The sequence below is a fragment of the Erigeron canadensis genome, chromosome 1, assembly GCF_010389155.1.
Source record: "Erigeron canadensis isolate Cc75 chromosome 1, C_canadensis_v1, whole genome shotgun sequence".
Lineage (NCBI taxonomy): Eukaryota > Viridiplantae > Streptophyta > Magnoliopsida > Asterales > Asteraceae > Erigeron > Erigeron canadensis.
The window spans coordinates 38,138,461-38,163,947 of NC_057761.1; the positions used below are offsets into that span (position 1 = coordinate 38,138,461).

Below are 25,487 nucleotides of genomic sequence, written 5' to 3' on the forward strand. Positions count from 1 at the left end.
TAACTTGGTGGTTGAACATCAGTTTTATATGTTGGATGTCTCGAGTTTGAGACATGAAAAAGACATTTAAAGAAATTTTATAAATAAAGTCCTCGGTGAAGCATCTTTGAGTCCTGCAAATAGACAAAGTTTTATCCCCACTAAATGTCATGTCTTCCGACGGTTTAGTTGGGGGTTTCTCTTCCTACTAGGTATTGAAGGTGATCGAGGGGACTCTCTAACGCGGACACGGTTAAGACAACATAAGTTAGATCCTCTGTTGCGAGCAAATGATCCACATGCACCTTTAAAAAAAATAAAATAAAACTAAACCGAAAAAAATTAAACCAAAACAAAACGTAACTGTTTTAGATTTCAAAGTTGGATTATCGGGTTGGTGAACATAGCTTAATTTTTTAAACCAAGTCATTGGAAGAAGACGCTTATTTTATTTTATTTTATCAAATTTAATGGAATTCATGAAAACGCCTTTGTAAAAGATTATCGGGTTGGTGCACATAGCTTTTTACACATTATAGATTAAAGTCGGTGAAAAGATGACATGTTATCTATCTATCTATTTATATCTATCTATAATACTCTATAAAGCAAATTGTCTATTCAATTTTAAGAAATTCAATATTTTTTTATAGCTAAAATGTCTCTAGCCTTAAACATCACTAATATATCACTTCTTTATAAAATAAACAACTCCTTCCCTTTTTTTAGTTTCTATTTTAAAAAAAAATAAAATACTTTTAACTTTCAAAACATTTTCAACCCACTCACTATATCTACATAAAATACACATCTATCTTTTTTTTAAAAGATAAATTTCACTTGAAACTTTGTGTTGCAATTCCATCTAATAAACTTATATCAGTTTTAATGAAATTATTTACAAGATACATCTATCAACCCATATATAAATATAAACTACACTATTTTTTTTGGGATAATTGCAGATAATTATTATTATTATTATTATTATTATTATTATTAATTTAATAACATTGTTAATTCTGTGAATTCATCTAAAATTCATTTCTAATTCTGTGAATTAAAAATTAAACTGACACGTCAGCAGGTTACCAGGTCAGATGTTATTTTTTCTACTAATAAACAAAAGATGATTTCTAAAAAGTAAAAACTTTCAAAGGATATTGTTATTTTCGTGAAATTGAGTAAAGTTCATTTCTATTTTCTGCAGTTATCATTTTTTTTACATTAATAATCACATTACTATCGCTACCACCACCACACACCGCTGTTATTACTAACACCACCTATCGCCACCCCGCCACCAACCGTCGCATTTACCACATTGCGCGGGTACCTTCTAGGATTTATTAAATCTAGCATTTAATAAATCATCTTACTTTCTTTTTCTTATGGTTGACCAACTTGAAAAGCGTCTGAGAGAGTTTTCAAAACATGAAAAGTGAAATAAATGGTCCTGCATGAAAAAAGTGGATCTAGAATTTGGTAAGGTAATCTTACCAGTGGGGGTGTAACCATCATATCGGTTGACATTATACAATACTCAGTTGGTAATATATATATATATATATATAGTTTCTTGAAAGAATAAATTCATGTGTAAACAATTCATATTGTTTGTAATTGTAATGTAATAACGGAGGTTTGTTGAAATTATATGGTTCATCAGTATGTGAGCCGTACTGACGTTGGAATCTTGTCTGAGTTAGAGCGGGGGATAAAAACCTCGGTGAACTCGACCGGACGCATACAAGTCTATTCACATACAACCCTTTACATATTGCACAATTGAAGCAACAACAATATACCTATATATATCCTTATGGGTGTGCTTATCCAACCACAAATTAAAACCCCGCACACATTTTGGCTGTCTTTGATTTGTGCAGCCGAAAAGACCCTCACGTACAGGAATCCCTTGCTGACCGAATTGAATAAACCTCACAAATAACCTTTCACAGGCGCAAGATCATAGCAGCAGAAAACCCTCACGAAAACTCACGAAATTAAACAGAAAAGAATATATATAAGTCTCAGCTGGCTCATAGCTGCTTTTATTCATTTTGCTCTGGATGCGCTCTTATTTTCTTTGACTATCTATCCTTCCAAAGTTTCCTTAACTATAGGCTTATAATATAATAAAACTAAAACTATTCCAATATATTAACTAGTCCTAATACCCGTACAATGTACGGTAGCTATATAGATTTTATCATAAAGAAATTAGAATATGCCACGTACATGATTCATGAGTATGAAATATATTGTGGTTAAATTAAACCAATGATCGAAGCTAAATTATAATAAAACTCAAATTTTTAGAGTCTTCATGTTAATAACTTATTATATGTAATATAAGTAATAGGAGTTGAAAAATTGGAAAGGAAAAATAGACAAATTTATTAGTGAAAAAAGATCAATCAAATAAGGTTATAATGTGTTTTGTATTTATAAGCCAACAGTTAGAGTTTAATTCTAAGTCTAATAAGGAAATTGAATCCATATACAATTAAAAGAACTAACTTAATAAAATAAATAAATTAAAGGGACACGTGTCGCTTAAGGATTACGCCACGTGTCGTTTAAAAAACATTTTAATCATGTTTAAGTTTATTGATAGATATAGTATATTGGGATCGAATTGAAAAGGGGAGAACAAGCAGACATCGAACGTCATCAAGATGGATTCTAATAATTAATAATTGAAATAAATTTTGACTAGTAATATTATAACAGAGACAAAAACATTGTTTATATGTTTGTCTTCCAAATGGAATTGAAAAGTATTGATAGACAATGGATAGCTAACCTTTAGACAAAACAGAATTTTGAACTTATATAGAAGCTGGTTTAGCTAACCTTTCCATCAATTTAATGTTATTCAAATGAACACATGTCTGGTTGTCGCTAAATGAAAATTTGACTATCAAAGTGACGACTTTTAAGCATTGCAAGAATATTTCCGTCGCCAAATCCCCCTTTACTTGTAGCGCATACATTACAGTTATAAATATAAACATAGCGCGCCCAAGTAGTCATTGAGTTCAATATATAAGATTATCATACATAATTTTGCTACACTTTTTGTTGTCCCGCGTTTACTATATGCGGGATACTACATACGACCGATATGTTCATGATACATATTTAAAGCCGTCTAATTCATTCATCCCTTCCGAAAAGTACGATGACATTTATAGATCATATCATCATGTGTCTGCAGGCCGGCATGTACTTTTTACTTTTTCTTTCATATTATGCACTTGACTTATTATTTGACTCACATGAATTGACTTGATCATCAGGTACGTACATCAAATTGTGAAAAAAAGTGTCATTCCTCAAAGGGTATACTAGATCATGTGCATCAAAGGCTAAACTCGGGTACCTTAGGCCGGTGCACCGAAGTTAAGACCCTTTTCAGGCGGGTAAGGACTCAAGTAGTGGCACATGTATAAAGCAGAAGATCGACTTCCTAGCTAGTACACCTCCTATATATAACGACCAAGCAACCCTTTCTAAATTTTCCTTTCACCTAATACGGCCATTATACCGAACAATAACAAGAGGGGCATATATATATGTACGATGGTCAACGAACGTTCTCGATCACGCCGCAAAGTACGTGCAACAACATAGTCGATCTTATCGTGTTTTCATGGTGTTGACATGTACAGCTAGCTAGCTCTAAAAATAAGCATTTATATATAGGGGTTTTTTTTTTTGGTAAAAGATATATGAATCAGTATAATTAAACACATGTTAATAAGATGAATATCTATGATGGCACATATTTCACTATCATATATAGAATGAACCGCCTGGTCCTTGACACAAAGGTACCTGGAGCTAGCTGACCAATGATATTGAAAGATACGTACATGACACCCATCCAACAACTCTCCTTAGCTGCTCAAAGCTTAACTAATAGTACATACACACATTTCATGAGAGAGTATATATATATATGACAGACAATATGTACGTATATGTATCAGATATTACAAAATGAGCTTATTAATGTAACAATTAACATCAAATAACTAGAAATAAGTGACGGAGCCACATGAAGGCCAAAGGTGGTTATAAGTTGTAACTAGCCGACAATGTCTATAAAACTCTATATTTTGTTTTTTTATGTGCTGTATTATGTTTAGTTCAAAGTTAATTGGCCACACAACAAAGTAGTATCAAATAAAATCACATACAGCTCATCCCAGCTCAACAAAATATACACTGTTCGGCCAATCTAGACCTAAAATCTTGGCTTTCCCATAGTCAAGTAAGTACAGTTTATTTAAGTGTCAGAAAGCAATTAGTTATAAAACTAGAAATTTAATAAGTATGTGAAAATATATACATCCAAATATACTAGCATTTTCTTCAATCCCTTGTTTATTTGCTTTCCGAAGTAAATACAACAAAAAAAAAACCACGAAAGAAATTACTTATAAACAGTCATACGGCCGGTTTAAACAAAAATATCGCAGAAAATGAAAGAAATAGTGGCGTTTTGAAAAATAGTACTAACAATCTGCTTATTCACCTTCAGTTAATGCCGAAGACATGTAACTCGGGGCGATGGAGGTCTCATCCATTGTACTCGCAGCGCCAATATAACTAGCGGCTTCAAACCGTTGCCTACAAGAATAACAAGTGATCTCCAACATGGTGGAACTGATCTTTTTTGTCGCTTGTTCGCGTAGAACTTTAGCCCTTTCTAACTCCACTTGTGCTTGTTGCCTAATCCTCTTTGCATTTTCGAACTCCATCTCGGCCATCTCAATTTGTCTCTTGGCTTGTTGCCTTGCATCTTCTGCAAATGCCTTGTCTGCCATAGCAATCCTCATTTCTTCTTCTTTGTTTTGCAAACTATGTCCGCTTCCAATCGAGAGATTCAAATTGTTATGTTCATAGAGGGATAATGATGGTAATAGTTGAAGTTCCAAGTTCCTTTGAATGTCTTGTTGTTGGAAATGTGGAATATGTCTTATTGGCATAGTAGTTGGAATGGAACTGAAATTATTCTTGTCACTAGATGGACTTGTACTTGATGCGGTCCGAGATGAACATGCGGGCTGGAATGCTGGCAAGTCCGCATGGACTCTTCGGACCGTACAGGCGTCTTGGTGCTCGATGAAACTCTCAACTCTACAACACAAATGAGTATCTCAAAAGATGTATAAGAAAGTATATATGCATATCACTACAAGTTAATTTGACTTATATAAATAATATAAAATGAACCTTAAAAAGATATCTTGATTACAAAGCAACAGCAAAAAAGTCATTAACTAAAAGAAGGAATCAACGCTAAAAACAATCACACAATTAATATAATATTTTATCAATGGAGCATATGTTTTATTCTTGGATTATCGTATGTTTAATAATGCTTGTCTGCCTAGATTAAAGGAACAAACATTCTAAGCAAAGAAAAAGTTGAAATAAAGACCTATTAGCTAGTCTTAAACATGTTATTTAATACATTTAAAAAAATCAAAATAAGATCATGGATCCTAGGAATTAATTCATAGATTATATAAGTACTAGACCTAAAACTGTGATTAATTGACTATTTTATTGAGTCAGTGATAGACTGAAGATTTTAAATACGAAGTTACATAAAATAAACAGAATAATTGAACATTTTCAGAGAAGACCATTTAAGGAACTTAAAATGCTTTCTGACTGAATGTTTGCTGAAATTTATGTATAATCAGAAAAACATAAATGGCCATGATGAAAAGTCACATCTGTATATATGAGTCTATATATCTGATCAATATAGAAAAAGAGTGCAGTAAAAATACCCAAATTATATCAAATCATCAACATTGATTTGATATGATAGATCAAAAAAACCACACATATAAATATAATAATATAAGAGGGAATTGGAAATAAAGAAAGATAGAGAATTGAACCTGGAAAAAACTCTACCACAGTCACAAGAATGACCTCTAGTGCCACAAGTTTTAAGATGAGCTTTATAATCAGATTGAACAGCATATCCCTTTGAGCACTTATCACAAACCCATTGTTTGTTATTACTGTGTTTTCTTCTAAAGTGTTTTTTGATCCCTACTAAGTCTCCAAGAGCATGACATGGATCATGGTGCAAACAGCTCGGTTCGGGGCACACGAAAACCCTCTTCTTGATCTCGGGTGAATCCCTTTTTAGTAATTTCCATGGTACCTTGTGACGCCTTCTATGCATTTGTAGATTCTGATCCCGTTGAAACCCTTGGTTGCAGATCTCACATACGTATTGGTCTGACTCTAGTAATGTCTTTGGTGACAAAGACACTACCTCAGCATCCGGATCTGCACAATTTATATATGATCAAGATTTATATATATATATTGATCTAAAGTTTTAATAAAAAGAAACTTTATCAGTATAAGTGAATTCGGCGATCGAATTCACTAATATCTGGATGCGGGTACCTGGAGTACCCGCAGGGCGCCTTTTTCTTTTGCCAGGAGGACCATTATTAATATTATCTTGGGAAGGAAAATGATCAGAAGAAGAAGAAGGACCCCCTAAACCTGAACTAGGGCCAGGTGTTGAAGTGAAGTGGTGGTGGTGATGGTGGTGATTGTCTAACATATGGGTGGATTTTTGTAGTGGGTAGTGTGATCTTTTTTTGAGAATATATATATATCTTAAAGATGAAGCTCTACTAGCTAGCTAAATCTTTATATATCAAGAGAATCTATCCTTTATTATTCTGTATCAGAAGATATTGAATGAATATAAGCACATACTTGGTTGCTTCAATATCATAATAACCTAAAAAGCAGTAATTTGCTTTGTGAAATCATCAGCTTTTAAAAAAAAAAAAACCTTTTAGCTTTTTAAATGAGCCTTTATATTATTTTTCTTCTCATTGACCCCCCACCTTGAGCAGGTAAGGTTGAGCTAAGTCTTGTATATAAAGCTAGTAGTAGTAACTATGTGTGTGTGTATTAAGTGTGTGTGTGTGATAGATATATAGATATATGATATATAATGGAGTACATGAATAATGTGGGGTTTAAGATTAGATAGAGAAGGCATAGAAGCAAGTGGGACATGATCCAATCACATGACAAAAAATAACTTGAGCCCACAACCAAAGCAAATACATACAGGCAGAGGAAATTAACCAAAAAAACATCCCCACCACATGAGAGAAAAAACAAACAAAATCGGTCATTTATTTTTTTTCTTTAATCATCATCATAATGTTGAAGAAAAGAAAAAAAAAAAAAAATATATATATATATATATATATGCAATATATCTGAATGAATGAATGAATGAATGCTTGGTAACCCTGATGATCAACATGATCTTTACACGTGACCTTCCATTCCCCCCTCACGCGACCCTCTCACTTTTTCTCCACTGTAAAGTTGAAAAAAAGGTTAAAATGATGGAAAGGTGATTCCTTTGACTAAAAGTACTTCTCTTATTATTTTACTGTTGCAAAGTAATTAGTAAAATTCATGATTACAAGTAAGATATATACTAGCTAGCTAGCTAGCTAGTGCTGCATGCTCATATAATAGTTGCTGGTGATTGGTAAGGCATGTTATGAAATCTTTTTTTTTGTACACCATATCTTGGTCCATATGTAATCGGTGTTTTTTGGACCAAACTTAATGATCCCCATGAGGTGAATCAACCAAAAATAGTTTTCTTACATACAATTAGGTGTCAGTGTCACCCTCTATTTAATTGCCCATCTATCTTTATAAAGTAAAACATATAAATAAAACATGAGTGTTTTATATATATATATATATATGACACAAAAAATTCATCCTTTCTTGTGGTATAGGATAGTGAAAAACAACAACGATATCCAATTCCTTCGTAAACAAATATGTGGTGGCAAAATGTAGGAGATCCAACACGATTGTGGTGGTAATGACGTGTGCATGTGTGTAAATACGGGTGTAGGTTTGTGAGACACACTCATCAACAATAACGATATCCAATCCCGTCAAAAACGATATATGTAATATGAGATGTAGAAAACTATATGATAGAGAGACTACACACATGCGTTTGTGTGTGTCTCGTTAGATTCATTAGATATTTTTTTTTAAATTAAGAGAACTCTTAAATTACGTGTTAGATATATTATGTGATAAGTTCATCCACATGTTAAAAATACATAGAATTCGTTATTGACGGTCAAGGCAGAATAATTATTTACATTAATTGTGATCAGACTTTCTTTTTATATAAAAATAACTTTCAACTAATATATGTTATTTTAACAAAAGGTTTAGTTGTACTAACTACAAACATAAATTGTACTCGTTGAAATTTCACTTTTTTTAACAGCCAGTTGGTATTCGCATCAAGGACACATAAGACTTTACCGTACAGTGGTAAAGCCCTTCGTATATTTTAAACTACGAGATGTAGATCATGAGCCCGTTACATGTGATTCAAGAAAAAAAATTACAAACTTGTCATTCCATAGAGTCGAATTTGTAGAAATAACTAGAGATCTATCGACCAGTTAAAAAAAAAAAAATTGAATACCAGACTTGCATTGTCCTAAGTTTCCATGTTTATGTAATTATTCATACTTCTTAATTAAGATGGAAAATGATGATTATAATGAAAGTTTTTATATTAAACTAGCTTTTAATTTCTATCTATAAATTAAAAGCTAAACTTTAAGGCAATGGTTAGAAAAACCCTTATTTATCAAGGTACATTAACCTCCGTAGTCCGTAGTAACTAGCTAGTTTTGTAGTTCCGTGCATATAGATAAGTTAACAAGAAAGAAAAAAAAAACACAAGTATATGTGACCAAACTGTGAAGACCCACTTTCCTTGATTTATCTTATTTCTCACTATTCAAAGAAATGAAGTATTTCAGGACTAAATTGATTATAAATATATATATATATATATATATATATATATATATATATATATAAAGGGTGGCTTTCCGGTGATGAAAATAAGAACAGTGAGAACAATTTCTCACCATTAGATGGAAAAAAAATTAAGGGCTAAGATGATTAAAGATATTTTTGAAATATTTAATGAAATTAATGATTAATATGTCTTTTTACATGTATTTTAAAGGACATAATAGTAACTTTTTATAAGAAAAAAAAATCAAAAAGAAAAAAATGCATACCGAGATAAAACCACGTTCATTGCAGTTTTCAATTTGCAAAATAAGTTACGCACTCCACCACGTTCATGGTTTTATTGCAAAAGAAGTTTCAATTTGCATCCACTTTTGGGTTAAAATTGTATCCACTTTATATACAGATTGAATTTCTATGTATGGGAATTCTGCATCCATTTTTAAGATGGCATGTGCATCCAATGTCCAGTTATGCATTCACATTTAAGAGAAATTTTGCATCTTTTTTTAATTTATAGCTCGGTCGTGCATCAATTTTTTAAAAAGATTTGTGGATCCATTTTATAACAAGATTTGGATGCATTGAAATGGGATGCATAAATTAATCTAACTTGGATGCATAAAAATGATTTGAATGCATAAAATTTAATTCACTTTGCTGTATAAAAATGATTTGAATGCATAAAACTAATTTGACTTGAATTCATTAATGACAAATGTCGAAAACAAATACATGAGATGTTAAATAAACAAAGACAAATATTCTTAAGAAATTTTGGAAATTAAATACGGAGTAATAAAGAAAGAAACGTATGGGGCTTGGCTGGAAGAAATGGAAATTAATTAATTAATATGAAAGGATGTATAATTATGATATGGAAATTAATTTTTAATTAATATGAAAGTGGATGTACAATTATGATATGTAAACTGTAAACTAAAAACTAATTTGAATCACAGATTCACGGTTATTGTTTTTATGGAGATAAAGAAAAAATATTAATAGTTTGTCTATATTACCCTTTTGAATGGTTGATGATTTGAAAGTATCTTATTGGTTCTTACATATTTTTATTTTTAATATGTTCTTATTGGATGGTCATATATAAAATATATATCTATATAACTATTAAAAGAGTAGTAATCAAAGCCTTTTAAAGTCATCTTCAAAGCTAAACGTATGCTAAAATGTTGCCACGTAGGATTTTATCTACATGGCATCTCCATATGTTTTTAACAATATTTATCTATTAAATAAAAAACCAATGTATATTAAATAAAAAAAACAAACGTTTACAAAGACATCAATATATTGCATCCAATTATTTATCATTTAATCTCATATCCCGTATAAAAATAATAATATTAGATTCAAATTTTGTAGGCAATGATAGTTACATATATTATAAATCTTTAGTTTTAATTGATTCATAATGTGTATATTTGTGTTTTGAACTCTTTGATAATAAAAATAATAATATTAGATTCAAATTTTGTAGGCAAAGATAGTTACATATATTATAAATCTTTAGTTTTAATTGATTCATAATGTGTATATTTGTGTTTTGAACTCTTTGATAATGAAAATGGCTCTTTATTAGGAAAACTGAGTTATTATCTTCATGTGAATTGGTTTCTAACTCTTATGCACATATCTTTATTTATGATCAAATTTGAGCTTTTTATTGATGTTCGGTTCATTGTTGTTACGGGTTATAGATGTCTGTTTCTTTCACGGGTTAGTAATTGTTTTAATAAGACATGCGTTGTGATAAAAGACACTCTTTATCAAACACTCTGCTCGGAGCAAATATGCAGCCACAAGAGATCGTCCATCTCGCTCAAAATAATTCTCATAATGCAGGTAGGAAAGCAACACCATTAGGTTTCTAAATATGTTCAATTAAGTTTATAATCTTTTGTCAAACATTATCATGTAAAACTTTATCTAATGTGGCATTTTCATACTTTTCCTTGATTATAGTTATTTTATTTATATATAAAAATTCTAACAACAAAATTTAAAAAAATTATTCAATTTGACGAATCTGTTTTGTGTATACAAATTTTAAAAGTACGTAACTATGGCTGAAAAATTATAGTGTACACGAATTCAAGTCGACCTTTAATGTATACATGAACTAAGTAAAAATGTTTAAATCATGTAACTTTTAGTAACCGACTAATCAAAAACTTACACATGACAGCTCATATGGTTGCCACGTATGCCATGTTACATAATTGTAACATTTTTTGGAAGTCCACGCATACAACAAAGGTCAACTTGAAATCGTGCACATATAATGTTTCAGTCATAGTTAATTACATTCCGGCGCACTTAACCCTATATTTTTTCCCTAAAAAACCTTTTTCCAAGTATGTATTAAACAATTCTTTTACTTGCCGCACATCGTGCGGGTAAAATATCTAATAATATATGTATATGTATTTATCTATACAAAACTAAGTAAGTTAGCGACAAGATAAATTTACAATCATTAGATTCCCAAAGAAATAACACGTATTATTTTAATTATTATTCTTATTTTTTTGCAATATTTTATTTTTCGCAATGCATGTATATTTGATGTGGAAGAATTCAATTCATCGTAATTTTTCGGCTAAATGCAAAGTGCATCCTGTATAAATCAAGGAAGCTAAATGCAAAGTTTTAGGCTAGAGTTGCCCTAATGGGACTGGGCTAATAAAGCTAACTGTTAGGCCTGGCCCAATATCTTAAAAATGTTTACTACAACAAAAATATCATTTATTTATACTTATTTTAAATAAATATGAAATTTTTTTTTAATTTATTCACACTTAAAAATGTTTAAAAAGTATTTATATTTAAAAGTGTGAAAAAATTTAAAAAATCATAAATTTTCACACTTATATATGCAAGGAAAAAAAGTTGTGTATACTTTTTCAAAAAAAGTGTTAAAAAATTATAATTTTTCAAAAATTTTCACACTTTTATGTGTATGTATACTTTAAACATTTTTAAGCGTGAATAAATTAAGAAATTTCTTCACACTTCTTTAGAGGAAGTGTGAATAAATGTATTTTTTTTGTAGTGGTTATACTGTAATTTATATTTTCTACTACATAACTATGAGTAACTACAAACGATATTGCATTTGTTCACATTTTTAGTGAGTGTGAACAAATTACAAACTTTATCATGCTTTTTTGTGTGTAAAAAATATATAAAAGTAAAAGTGTGTAGAAATTTCTCCACGCTAAAAATTGTGTAAATCTAAAAGTGCACACTACACACTTTTTAGTGTAGAAAAATTTCTACACACTTTTATTTTTATATAATTTTACACAAAAAAAACATAATAAAATTTTTAATTTATTCACATTTACCAAAAATATAAATAAATACAATATTACTGTATTTGTAGTGAGTCTAAGCACTACAACTGTTAAACCTACGGCTGCTTTTCTTTCCTTTTTTTCTTTCCTCGGAATACATTGTGTTTGTATATTTTCTTTGATTCTTATTTTGTTTTGTTATTTATTAACTTTTATTGTTTGTTTTTCAGTAAGTTAAAAAGATTTTCTTTTCAAATATACTGGAGCTTTATTAGTACACTTTCTCTTCTTATTCTTTGGGTTATTTATTTTTTTAAAATATTTTTTAAGAATAAATTTGGGTTTCTTTCAGATGTTTATTTTATGTCCCGTTATACAAACGATCAATTCTTATTTCTTTTTTTTTTTTTAAATCTTATTTATTACTTTCTAGGTTATTTTTATATAAAGTTTGGGAAATTTGTTTAAAATAAAAAGAAGTAAAGTGACTATGGGAAACAAATCCATCAATATGTCTTATGTAATTATTTATAATTTTCAAAGTATAACGTCATTAACTGTTAGTTTCTTATAATTAATTGTGGAAATTATTGTTGATAATATCTTTCTTGTTTTATTTATTCTTACCTTGCTATAAGGATTATGATTATGATAATATTGTTATATTTTGTACTAGTATATATATGAATACAATATATATATATACTAGGTGTTTTACCCGCACGATGTGCGGTTATTAAATTTATTTTTTGAAAATAATTTTAACACGGATAATAAAAAGAATTGGTTTAATAATAAAAAAATTTATTTATAAATTACCGAGTATAATTTATATGTGTGAGTAACAAACAAACTTACATGTTAATAATTTTATTGAACCTGATTAAGTTGACTATACATGTAAAAATCTAAATAATTTTTTTTTTTGTCAAAATCAAACGATGACCATAACAAATTCCATAAACCCCAAAATAGTTTATTAATATTTATATTTGATGAGAATTTATTAAAATATTTTTGCCATATATAGAATTTTTGGAATTCATTAAATATGTTTAAATAAGATAATTATTATAAAAATTTATAAAAATGACACATGGGATAAAAGCTTATATGTCAATTTTTAAAAATAGCTTTAAATTGAAAGAGGTATTAAAATATTAGGATAACTACTCTTTTAATAGATATATATATATATATATGGGGATGAGAATATAAGGCTGTTAGGTATCTAAGCTTAGATGTCGGACACTCACATATTATTTTTTTAAACCATAAAAATCATGGGGCCCAAACATTTATTCATTAAACAATAAATAATAAAATATTAGGTATGTGAGGGGTTTCACACCTAAGCTTAGGTGTCGAACAACCTTATATTCCCTTTTCCCATATATATATATACAATAAAACTATATATATAATCAATATATATAATGGTCAAGTATAAATACATGTACATATATACTATATTAATAAACAAACTATACCCTCTTCCTTTATAACTTTCTACCTTTAAAATACCTAAAATGCTCTTAATTTTTAACACATTACTAACTCTCATACTAAATCTACCCAATATATCCCTAAAATATTTTACACCCATATTTATCAAAACTATCTATTTTCTTTGTTAATTAATTTAAATATCTATGCTATATTATTAAACAAACTATACCCTCTTCCTTTACAATTCTCTACCTTTGAAATACTCTTAATTTTCAACGCATTCTTAACTCTCACACTAAATCTACCCAATATATCCATAAAGTATTTTACACCCATATTTATCCAAACTATCTATTTTCTTTATTAATTAATTTAAATATTTCCTCCTAATATCTCTATAATATTCTTAATAAAGTTATTTACAAAAGATACATCCTTTAACCATAAAATAACTACACTATCATTTACGTCAATTATTTTAAGATTAATAACCACATCGTTACCACCACTGTCGCATTGCGCGGGTACCCATCTCGTTTACATGATACTCTAATTGTTAAATTACATATATAGCGTCAATAAATAAAAAAATCAAAACTTTTATTTTAGTGTGAAAAAAATATAAGTGTAGATAAATACTCATTGTTACGTTGAAATAATAGGAAAAAGTGAGAAATAGTTTTGTACAACTCATCTTGGGTATATTTTTTGCTACCTAACTAGTATTCGTTTAGTATATGTGATATATATGGTATGATATGATGGACTTAGAAAATGTATAAGAAGTCATCCAATGCTATCCGCATGTAGATCTTAGCTCGTTTTACATACTTTGGTGCACATGACGCAATTGTTGTTTCGTACCTCTATGGCCAGCAGTCAAGTTGAAAAAGTACCGTTGATTTAGGTGCATAGATTCTCACTATTTTTCAACTAAACTTTAAATATTGAAAAAGTAAGTTAAGATTTTAATTCCATATATATTGAAAGATAATACATATTACCAACATTATAACATTTATCCATGTGCAATTCAATAATTCCGGCCATGATTAGTATTTTACGAGGTCGTGTCCACATCGAATGCAAATCATAAGGCACTTGTCATGTTTTATTTTTGTTGCCATCTACGAGTGGTAGCTAGAATTTAAGATGTTTTCATCGACTATATATAAATATATATACACAATCAATCCAAAACCAAAAATTTCAAGAGCAAATATATGTATAGAATCCAAGGAATGTTTGTCTCCCCGACACACATAAATACAAATACACACGTATATCAAGATATGATGATAGATATAGAGAATTTTTTTTTTTCAGAGACAAAAAGAATTTGTTTTGTGCGAATTGTTTCTTTGGAGGAATTGATGGATCGATTTTCGTGTTCTTTTTATATAGCTAGTGAACGAAAGCCAGAGACAACAAGTCGACGATGGCTGTCTAGTTAAAGGAAATGCAAACTTGTCTAGTGAATTCGTATATATATATATATATATATATATAAAGAATATGAACAACAACTAATCCCACCAATAGTCGTATGAGAAAGCCGGGTATAGCAGGCTATGTTTGACACAAGCTTTTCAAGAGTTGTTAAAGAGGTTTAGTTTTTTATTTTAAACAAAAATCTAATAAAAATATATAAAGCTGGAATATAGATCGAATGTAAAAAAATATTAAATTCTGAAGGATATATACACACAAACTAATAAGGATACTTTTATAATCTTTTAGTCTTTTACCGAATATATGGTTTTCATCTTAAATAGGTGGATCGATCATGGCTGGTGAAAAATTGATACAGGGATTAAAACATATCTCTCTTGATCTTTTTTTTTTTTTTTTGAGATCTTAATTAAAAGGTTCATAATAAAAAGCAATACGATCCACTAATTAAAAAGTGTCATGTAGTCGTGTTTCCACTTTCCAGACACTTTTATAGATGGGTAATGGTAAAAAAAAAAATCTTTCTTTTTGCTAACATCGAGTGTGAGAAAAGATTGTTTCTTTTTTTTTTCAGTTACGTTTTCTGATTAATGAAATCTTGTGTCACAAAAGGGTCAAATTTTATTATCGCACTTCTTTTACACGTCATTATAGTTTACAAGTCTATTCAAACCGATGACATCTTTTGTCAATTCCCATAAGTTTATATGTGTACTTAATTAAAACACGTACATGGATTGGAATTGAATCCTATTGTGATTTTACTTTTCTTTTTTTTACTATTCAGTCTCCCTTTTTGCTGTTTTTAATATTGATTATTGTTTATGTATGATCAGGCAAACAAGATTTTCGTTTTGAATCTTACATAGCATTGTTGATGATATATATGTAAATCTGTGACTGTAACTACATTTGTATCAAGTAATTAAGATTAAGGTTGCTATATATGCTAATTAATTACCCTAATTTGCAACGTACTGATTAAGGCAGTGTTGGTAAAACTAAGATGTCCTGTTCACATCGACTGCAAACATATATATTCGGAATCTCTTCGTTGTTTGGGATCTTTAAACACCTTGTGTGCTGCCAAACTTCACATATATCACACGCCACCATACGTTCACCATCGTCGTCTTTTGTCCCGCAACCACAATCCACTATTACGCTTTGTCTTGACCCACTTTCGTATACGCCATCATGGTTCATTCCCATCTGATCAACCAGTTTCCCTTGGAACACAAGTTTGCTACCGGTTTTTGTTACTCTAAATACCTGATCAGAGCCTTTCGGATTATTATTTAAGTTGATTATTGACCCTAACATGAAACTCTTAAATCCCAAATATATTTCCTTAAAAATTTTCTCAACTTCTGATATGAGTTCATCAAACGTTGCGTTGTTTTTTAGTGTGATCGTTTCATATGGTGCACTAATTAACTTTTCTTCTCCACCTTCCTCGTGGCGGTTGAGCCTTCCCTTATCTTGTATTGCTACGGTGCAATAGAGTTTTGATTTCTCTGATCCTACTTGTGAATCAATTTTGGAAAGTGTCTCTCCAGTGTAATCTTTAATGAAGTACTTGGAATCGAGAACTATTCTCGATGCTAGTGAAATCGTAGAGGTTATTGTGTTATCCATGCCTTTTGTTTGTCCTCTTAGAATGTGGCGGTATATGTAAAACATGTCATTCATGAGTTGAACCCGGTTAATCTTGGAACGGGCCTTTAATTGATTCGAGTCACTTGTATCAACCTCCTCTTGATTATTTGAAGTAGGGTTAGAAATGTCTTCTAAGCAGTACTCTAAAACTTTTGTTACAGGGTTCAAACAACGACGGACCAAGTACTTCCCCACGACATGGTTCCCTAACGATTTGAGCACAAAATCTAGTAAGCCCGTGTCACCAACATAGGCACGTGCAGCATCACGGACTTCTTGCCTTGAAACCCATCTAAATTTAGCTTTCTTTAAAGATTCAACAATAACTCGTGCAGCCATCTCAATACGTTTAGGTGACCATCTACAAGAATTCTCAACCAAGATGCCAGGGTTGTATGACTGCAGAGCACTCTCTTTAGGAAGCCGGGATTTGAGGTCTAACATGAACCGGAGTAGATCACCAAGGGTCAGCAAAGAATGGCTAGAAAGTGTTTGATATCTAGAGAACAAGATCGGGATCTCCATATTTGAGGTGCCGATATGATGAGCAAGGATGCAGAGAGGAATGTTTTGGAGGGCTTCAAGGGCCTTATGATACATTTGTTGTGTGACACCAAAGGTTCCTCTTCCAAATTGGTAACCCCAATGACCAAACCATGATTGACCATATGCTGCCCCATGAAGCAGCCTCAATTCCATGCTTTTCTGCTTTGCCAAATCAATCAAGCTAACTTTCCTATATATTCACAAAGATGTAAAATTGGCATCAAGTTAGATAAAACTTAACCCATAGGAATTGAAGGGGGCAACTCATGTGCATAGCAATAACACAATCTAGATTATGATGGCTTGTCAAATTGGTTAAAGCTATTTCATTTTTTGCTGTAATAATGCAGTTCAAATCCACAATTAAGTAATTCTTCCATTTTAACCATATGATTGGTTTGAGAATTTACATCTGTTATCAATGAGACCTGATGTCCACATTCAAACAAACTCTTTGATCGCTATTTTTAACTAGTGCTATTTAGTTTACTCCCTTCTCACAAATAAGTGTCCTGAACTCCTTTAGAAGATTGAATATTATCCTCATTTTTTGTTTTAACTTGCTTTGACTTAATTAACTTTGAGATACAGTTAAAAAAAGTGCTATTGTTGTCAATACGGACGACTCAGGGAAAGTTGTTACCCGGAGTATTAGGTGTCATTTTCTTTGTATTTCATAAGATGTGTTTGACCATTATTTTTTTAGTTTTCTTTTTTAGTTTTTAAAATTTTTATTATCATAACACTAGCCACGGTTACTAACAAAACTATAACTTAACAGGTAATTATTCATAAATATGTAGTTTTAAAAATCAAATAAAAAGCATGTCTGAATCGAAACTAACTTAAAAAAAAAAATTTGTGAGATGTCATACATATTGTAATGCTAGCTAGTGAGCCTTGTAACTTGTTAAAGGTCTATATTTTTTTTAACAGCTAAATATTACCGTTTTCGCCCAATTTGAAAAAAAATCAAATCCTTTATCATAACAGAAATATGTTGCTTTAAAACAAAGTTATCAATCTCGTCACTCGACTTCCTATAAAACTACAGAAATTTAGAACGTATAATTAAAAATCACTTAATTACAAAAGTTTTACTTAAAATATTTAATTAGGTTACAAAATGATATGTCATATATAACCGATAACTGAAACAAAGTTTCCCATATGGTTAAGTTTTAGACCTGACCTGGCTTGCAAGCAGGAACAAAGACGGCTCCAAAATTCCAATATAAGGTGCCCTGCCAAGTTCGAACCAGTCTCGAACCCATTGACACATAGCAAATGCCCAAATCCATTAGAGTGAAACACACCATGCATTGTATGCCCATTTAATTCCACAAAATTTGACTTACCCATTACTATGCTGCTGTGGTTTCCTTCATAGCTCAAAAAAGCAGCCATTGTATCCTTTGAAGGCACAAAAAAATGATATTTCTTATTGCATATCATATGGTCGCCCCACCCTATACTTTCCATATATATATTGTGCCAAAAGCTATAGTTAGTACTGAATGTACCCACATAGAAAAAAACATTAATATAATCCATGAATTATTCGTTCCTAACAGTTAGAGCATTTAGATTATTAGTTATACGTGTAGATTCAGTACCACAAGAAAAAATGATTTTGCAACATTGTATGCACAGCTGTTTTCGCTAAAGGTCTTTTAGGAACCTTTAGTGACAACAGAGTCAGGAAGAAAGTTTATTTTGTCATTTAGTGACCTTTAGCGATGACATTTTGTCGTCGCCTAAAAATGCCACCTTCAATTATTGGTGTTCTAGCTTATACCGATCAAGAGAGATTTGAATTAGTAAATTAAGATGAGGATTTACCAACATATATACAATGCTTGCAATGACGATTGGGCGAAGCCTCTACCAACTCTTCAACCACAAATAACAAGACATGGGACGGAGGGTGACGATGGACTTCAAGTTGAAACGACCAAAATGTCATTCCATTCACGAACGCCATTTCTACATTTCCATATTCTAAGAGAGCCTTTACATTATCTCTAAAAGTACCGCAACTCTCTATCGGGTACCCTTGTTCGCCAAATGCCTTGAACTTAAACACCCTCTCGACTCTCTTCCTTTTCTTGCACCCACTAGGATCCAATGACGACATGCTTATCAAGAAGCTAGAACAAAGTTTCAAACCGTAGAATTTAACGGGGTCTTAAAATATCACATAATTACATGTATAGATTGATCACACAAGATGTGTTTGTGTATATAAAAAGGTGTACTAATATATCCTTAAAGTTAAAAATCAACTCATATCGAGTGATCACTAAGTGCGTGATTGATCTAGCAAATCTATCGCATGGTGATACATTATGCATGGTATGGTTATTGTAGAATTGAATTGGTGATAAGATTAATTAACGAACTTTATATATATTGAGTAAGATCATGCAAGTTATGCATGATGTTTCCGACAATTTTTGGGGTCAGCCGAGGCACACAGCCATATATCTTAGGAGTCACACGCAATGTTTGTTGGCCAACTACTCCATAACATATAGTATATATCCTTATTTTGTAATAATGTATACTTATAATATCGTACGTGTTGGTTCGTGTGATTTTGTTTTGTTGGAGTTACTCGAGACAACGAGAAAAGAGGACCTCAACTTCATTAAAGTGTTTTTTGAATCTAAAAGAAAGACAAATATAAGCCTTTAAGATTTTAAAGTTACGTTTAGTTGTTGAAAATGCTTTATAAATTTTCAATTCTAATTTTGAGACGGCTTTAGTCCTAAACCAACCAAAGATTCGAAAATTAAATTAAATCAACTTCTAAAATTCGATGTCGATTTGGTTTGATTTTTATCTTTTTTCGACTTAATCCTTGCTCACAGAGTTATATAATGGTCAAAGTTGAAGCGGACATTTTGGTAGTGGGCCTAGCCCAAGTTGACTCGTGATCATCAATATTTTCCATCAGCCCAATAAAATTTATAATAGCCCAGTGTCAGAATAATAAATCCGTTAAAAAGAAGAGTGTTAATTCGCGGTAAAGGGCATACAAGTTTTTGTGATTTTTATTGAATTAAATATCAAACAATTACCATAGGCATGAAGTTACAAGAATCATGTATTGTACATTTGTACTAATTAAAAACAAGTAAATCATATACCGAGTGAAACGTTGCATTTCTTTTAAATGACATGATGAGGTTGTTTATTTTAGTTACTTCATTTCATTTATTCATTAGGGTCTTTGGTACAACTGTACAAGTGATTCGTATAAAATGGAGTTAGAAAAATATATATAAATGAATGGAATGAGAACAAGTGTAGAGAATCAAATTGAATTCTACTATTAAAAATCCATACAAGAAGGATGATTCTTTTGTTTGGTAAATTATATAGTAGAAATGAGAGCATTTCAAGTACAAGCAGTCAAACTTCGAAACTAATACCATTCATCACCAACACTATGATCCACCTGAAAACTAGTTCCATTAACTAGTTTATATGCCTAAATGTAATCAATTACGAGTAAAATTTAACAAATATTAGCCACTTTAAATTATATACCAAAAAGAATACGAAGACTTGTTGCACATTAATTACACAGACAAACTAAGTTTGAGAAAAAAGGTTAAAATTTGAAAGGAACATATACACAAATTTAGTGAAAGTGTAAATTAGAAGGAACATTCTGATCCCTTATATCACATGGGTATCGACATGTGCAGGTTCTACAACTCATGCCGTGTAAAACCCCTCCATCAAATACTTCACGTTTTTTTTGACAATGATCCAATGGTCCAGTGGTGAGTCACCCGGGTTTTTATCCTTGAGGTGGAGGGTTTGATCCCTGCTAGGTGCAGAATCGACTCTCTGTTAAATTTCCCATGTGCGGGAGCCTCTTGGAGTTTTCTCCCTGACAGTCATCTCAGTGTGGATGTAATGGGACCCGGTTTAGACAACCGATTACCCACTGTTGAGATGATCTCTCCCATTTGATGGCAGTGAGTGTGTCGGCATCATAAATGACGTACACCTGTCAAGAAAAATACCTCTCGTTTTAGCAAATTTTATGATTAAATATGCTCAATCATGTTTATAGTCGGATTTTAACTTGCGCTCCATAGTTTGGTAAGCGGTAAACATAGTAAGGTCAACTTTATAGGGGACAAAGGGTACGTGACATGTCTGTACAAATTAAAACCCAAATTCATGAATATTTGGCTTACCAATATTTTTCCACAATTGCAAACAAACTTATCGATCTATTTCATTTTCTATCATTTTTTTTTTCTAAGCTATTATTACATTACATATTCTTTATTACATGAGAAATGATATTGGGATCATAATAATTAAAATATTTACCATACATGTGGTTTATTGACTTATATAATGAGTTATAAAAGTTATATTATTTTCGGTATCTTGTCCAAGTCCGTATCAATAAAATTGGTTGTTCAAAACAAAATTAAAGGTTGTATTATGTGATAAATTAATCATTATTTGTGATACCATTTCCCTTTATATACACACTTAGATCATGCTTAGTTCTAAAATTTTTTATGGGTATTTGGTTCTTTGTAAAGATGGAGGAATTTCTATTCCTTGGAGTCATTCTGACTGTCACTTGAATCTTCAAAATAAGTTAATATGGTACCCGTGCAATACAGCGACAGTGATAGTGACGGTGGTTTGGTGTTGGTGGTGAGGTTAGTGACGGCGTCGATTATTGGTAGTAGCGGCGGCGGCGACGAGTGTTATAGGTTAAATGTAATTGATATAAAGGGTAGTGGAGACATTTTAAAAGTTCAGAGACTTATACTATAAATTAATTTATTAATAGTAAAATAGTTATATTTCAAAAATCTTTATAAAACATTTCGTTAAATTCCGTTTATTTAGATTTTTATTACTTTCAAAAATATTAATGCCCAATTGGCCAGACATCTACATACATAAAAATGAGGAGAAAAAAAAAATACATAGCTACATCCAAATTCACATTCTCGTTAGTTTCTTTCTCCAAACAATAACCCTGAAAATTTCACCTGTTTTACCAGCACAGGTGAGCTCGCTCGCTCTCTCTCTCTCTCTCTCTCTCTCTGCATACATACATACAAATTTTGTATCTCTCTATTTAACCCCTCTCATACCTCCAATATTATTTGTTCTTTTCATTCTATTTTATTTTTGGTAAAGAATATTAGGGCTTTCCCCATTGTTATTAACTTGAAATGAAATTCAGTTTATTACATGTTTTTCCTGCATTTATAATTGTTAGAGCTTTAATTTTTCGATCTGGGGTCTGTTAATTTCATCAGATTTTAGCTTAGATCTACATAAAACACATAAAGTTGTCAACTTTTATGCTTATTTAATCTGGGGTTTGTATAATTTGCTAATAATGAGAATTGCTTTTGAGTTATTAGGGTTTGATTGTGTTGCAATGTTCAAATTGGATCTAAAAAAATGTGCTTTATATAAAGATTTTTGGGGAAATGAGTTGGGTTCCTGCTCATTTAGCTATATTTTGATTAATCTTTATAGAAGTTTAGTTTTCGGCTTTCGGGTTCAATGGCATTGATGGTTTATCTTGCAAAGTTCTAATCTTTTTGTTGGTATGTTGGTTTATTTGTTTGGATATGTAGTTTTTGATGGATGATGATGTATTGCCTATGAGAAATTGGGGAACTTATGAAGCTTCATATAAGGAACCCCATGGTTTGCAATTGATGCTTCCTGTCCGTGACCATAGTGACTCGAAACCGTTTCTTTCTCAACGAGAAAGTTTCTTAATGGTTAACCTTAATGGACCAGGTTATCAACTTCCTCATACCCATATGGTGCCCGTATCGCCTTTACCTTTGAATTTAAGAGATAATTGGATGCCAAGAGAAAGATTTGCTCAAATGCAGCAGCATATGCGATCTGGAAGTCCTAATTTTTCCAGAATTGCGAATACGTCAGCGTCCCAGTCGATCCAAATGGTGCCGCCACTTGATTTGTTGAAAGGTCATGAGATGAGTATGAGTGTGGAAGACAGTGTAGTTACCAGAAAAGATAGTGGGGGGAGTGGAAATAGTGGCACAAGTGGTGGTGGGGGTGGGGGTGGCTCTATGAAGAAAAGAGGAGCCATGACTACCCCTAAAATGCTGAAAACAAAAAACCCGAAAAAGAACCCTACGACCCCAAAACAGAACAACAACACAATAGGCCACCGTGCAAGAACAATGAGAAAGAGTATTGATGTTGTAATAAATGGGATTGATATGGACATTTCTGGCATCCCGATTCCTGTTTGTTCGTGTACTGGAGCTCCTCAACAATGTTACAGATGGGGATTAGGTGGGTGGCAATCAGCATGTTGCACCACCACCATATCAATGTATCCACTTCCATTAAGCACCAAACGTCGTGGTGCAAGAATTGCAGGGCGTAAAATGAGCAAAGGTGCATTCAAGAAGGTTCTAGAGAAGCTAGCGTCTAAAGGTTATAACTTTACTAATGCAATTGATTTGAGAAGTCATTGGGCGAAACATGGTTCTAATAAATTTGTCACCATCTTTGCCTAGTTTAACAGTAGAATTAGTTTTCTTTACTTTGGTAGATTTCCTGATAACATTCATGTTCACATTTTTTTGTTACCTTTTCAACATTGGTCTCTTTTTGTTCATATATTGGTTGCAGTTCCTAAATTTGTCTTTAAAAACCGATTATCTGTGTTTCTTGGTTTCTACGAGTTGATCGAGAATATGATCATGTTATTGTGTTTTTTATAACATGATTCTTGCGCACTTACTGTAATAGATCGCATTGAAATAATCTTTATGTTCATTTGAATTTAGCAATAATCAACCGGCTTACAAGCAATCATTCCATATGTGTAGTACAAGAACAATGAGATTTAGCACACGGTTTATGTTCAACATTGAGATTCAGTAAAGCAGTTCATCCTCGCGCATAATCAAAACATTTCAGGTAACACCATTCATTAAATCGGTTTCCTTGATGTCCTCCTGGAGGATCATGGCTTTGTCCTCTTCTCTTGGAATCAATTCTTCAATCTTTTGTTGGTTTGAAACCTTATCTATTATGTTCTTTAGTGCTTGGATATCCTCTTTGCGGATGTGCACGATTTTGGGGCTCTCTGATGCTTTGGTGACTCCAAAGTCCCTGCAAAATTCTATATATCGAGACAAAACCTCGGCCTGAGCAGCTGCTTTTTGCAAAATCGAAAACGCCTTTACAGCTTCATCTTTTCCAACAGCATATAACCTCACGAGAACTGCTGCTATTCCGTTACAGATTCGACTGTAGATATCAAATATCTCGATTACAATGCAATCCATTGCTTCAAGAACCAAGACATTTGCCATCTTTTCTTTTAGCGGCTTGATATCCAGCAATGTATCTAGCAAACCCTGAAGATTCTCCAACATAACAAGATCTTGCATCGTGGATGGTTGTCTCGGTTTTTCTTTGCTTCCTTTTCTAAGACTTCCTGTCTTTGGTTCTTGTTGGAACATTAGAGATGATTTTTTGTTGAGATATGTGTAGTAAGCACGGATGAACGCTTCATGATGACATAAATTAGGATTTCGGTCTTTGAAATTTGAGAGATCAAACGGTAATTGGCCAATCCGCTGAATGGCAGGGACTTTGCAACTAAAGATCCCATGCAAAAGCATGAGACCTTTCAAGGCCACTGTCCAATTATGAGTCCTTTCCATTCTAGTGGAAAGGGCAGATAATACTGGATGGATGTAATGGCTGGAAACACGAATCCATGCAAATATGCGTTGGGCGCTGTTGTAATCAATACGAGAACCATTATGGCTGGTGGCTTTTATGACACAAGCCTCAATGTCAGGATTTCGATATGCTGATCTGGGAGTCCAATTTGCGATGAAAAGACTGCTTGCGTCTTTCAACGCATCAGAAGCCCGTTTCAACATCCGCATTCCTTGCTCGTATTTATATGTACCCTCGTCCCTGCCAATGACCACCGATGAGCGTTGTTCTTTCTTTACTAACTAATTTTCTATATGTTTGACAACTTTCTTTGTTTTGTCACATATACGTATATATATTGATCGACTTTGACTCCCTATTATCTTGGTGATTTTGTGGTATATGTTTTATATGATCTGTTCTATATTTAGTAGCTGATGATAAATCTAATATTTTGCCATGTTTGACCAACTT

The 25,487-nt window shown here is 31.8% G+C and overlaps 4 protein-coding genes across 5 annotated transcripts; 1 reads left to right on the plus strand and 3 right to left on the minus strand.

Moving 5' to 3' along the window:
- Positions 1–4,279: 4,279 nt before the first annotated feature.
- LOC122611105 (zinc finger protein SHOOT GRAVITROPISM 5-like) lies at positions 4,280–6,940 on the minus strand. Of its 2 annotated transcripts, none has more exons than XM_043784081.1 (3): positions 6,830–6,940; positions 5,907–6,306; positions 4,280–5,130 (listed from the first exon to the last, which is right to left on the minus strand). In XM_043784081.1, the coding sequence occupies exons 2-3, from the start codon at positions 6,197–6,199 to the stop codon at positions 4,518–4,520; spliced, it is 906 nt and encodes a 301-aa protein (XP_043640016.1). In that variant the 5' UTR covers positions 6,200–6,306; positions 6,830–6,940; the 3' UTR covers positions 4,280–4,517. The 2 variants fall into 2 exon arrangements, with proteins under 2 accessions (XP_043640016.1, XP_043640010.1); XM_043784075.1 differs by having other exon boundaries at positions 6,430–6,940.
- Positions 6,941–16,067: 9,127 nt separating this feature from the next.
- On the minus strand, positions 16,068–19,428 carry LOC122585307 (PHD finger protein MALE STERILITY 1). The gene is made up of 3 exons (XM_043757435.1): positions 19,134–19,428; positions 18,484–18,760; positions 16,068–17,481 (listed from the first exon to the last, which is right to left on the minus strand). The coding sequence occupies exons 1-3, from the start codon at positions 19,426–19,428 to the stop codon at positions 16,068–16,070; spliced, it is 1,986 nt and encodes a 661-aa protein (XP_043613370.1).
- Positions 19,429–22,273: 2,845 nt separating this feature from the next.
- On the plus strand, positions 22,274–23,977 carry LOC122585308 (protein BASIC PENTACYSTEINE2-like). Its single transcript, XM_043757436.1, has 2 exons — positions 22,274–22,347; positions 22,931–23,977. The coding sequence occupies exon 2, from the start codon at positions 22,937–22,939 to the stop codon at positions 23,852–23,854; it is 918 nt and encodes a 305-aa protein (XP_043613371.1). The 5' UTR covers positions 22,274–22,347; positions 22,931–22,936; the 3' UTR covers positions 23,855–23,977.
- Positions 23,978–24,178: 201 nt separating this feature from the next.
- On the minus strand, positions 24,179–25,243 carry LOC122591841 (putative clathrin assembly protein At1g25240). The gene has a single exon (XM_043764074.1). The coding sequence runs from the start codon at positions 25,241–25,243 to the stop codon at positions 24,257–24,259; it is 987 nt and encodes a 328-aa protein (XP_043620009.1). The 3' UTR covers positions 24,179–24,256.
- Positions 25,244–25,487: the final 244 nt, after the last annotated feature.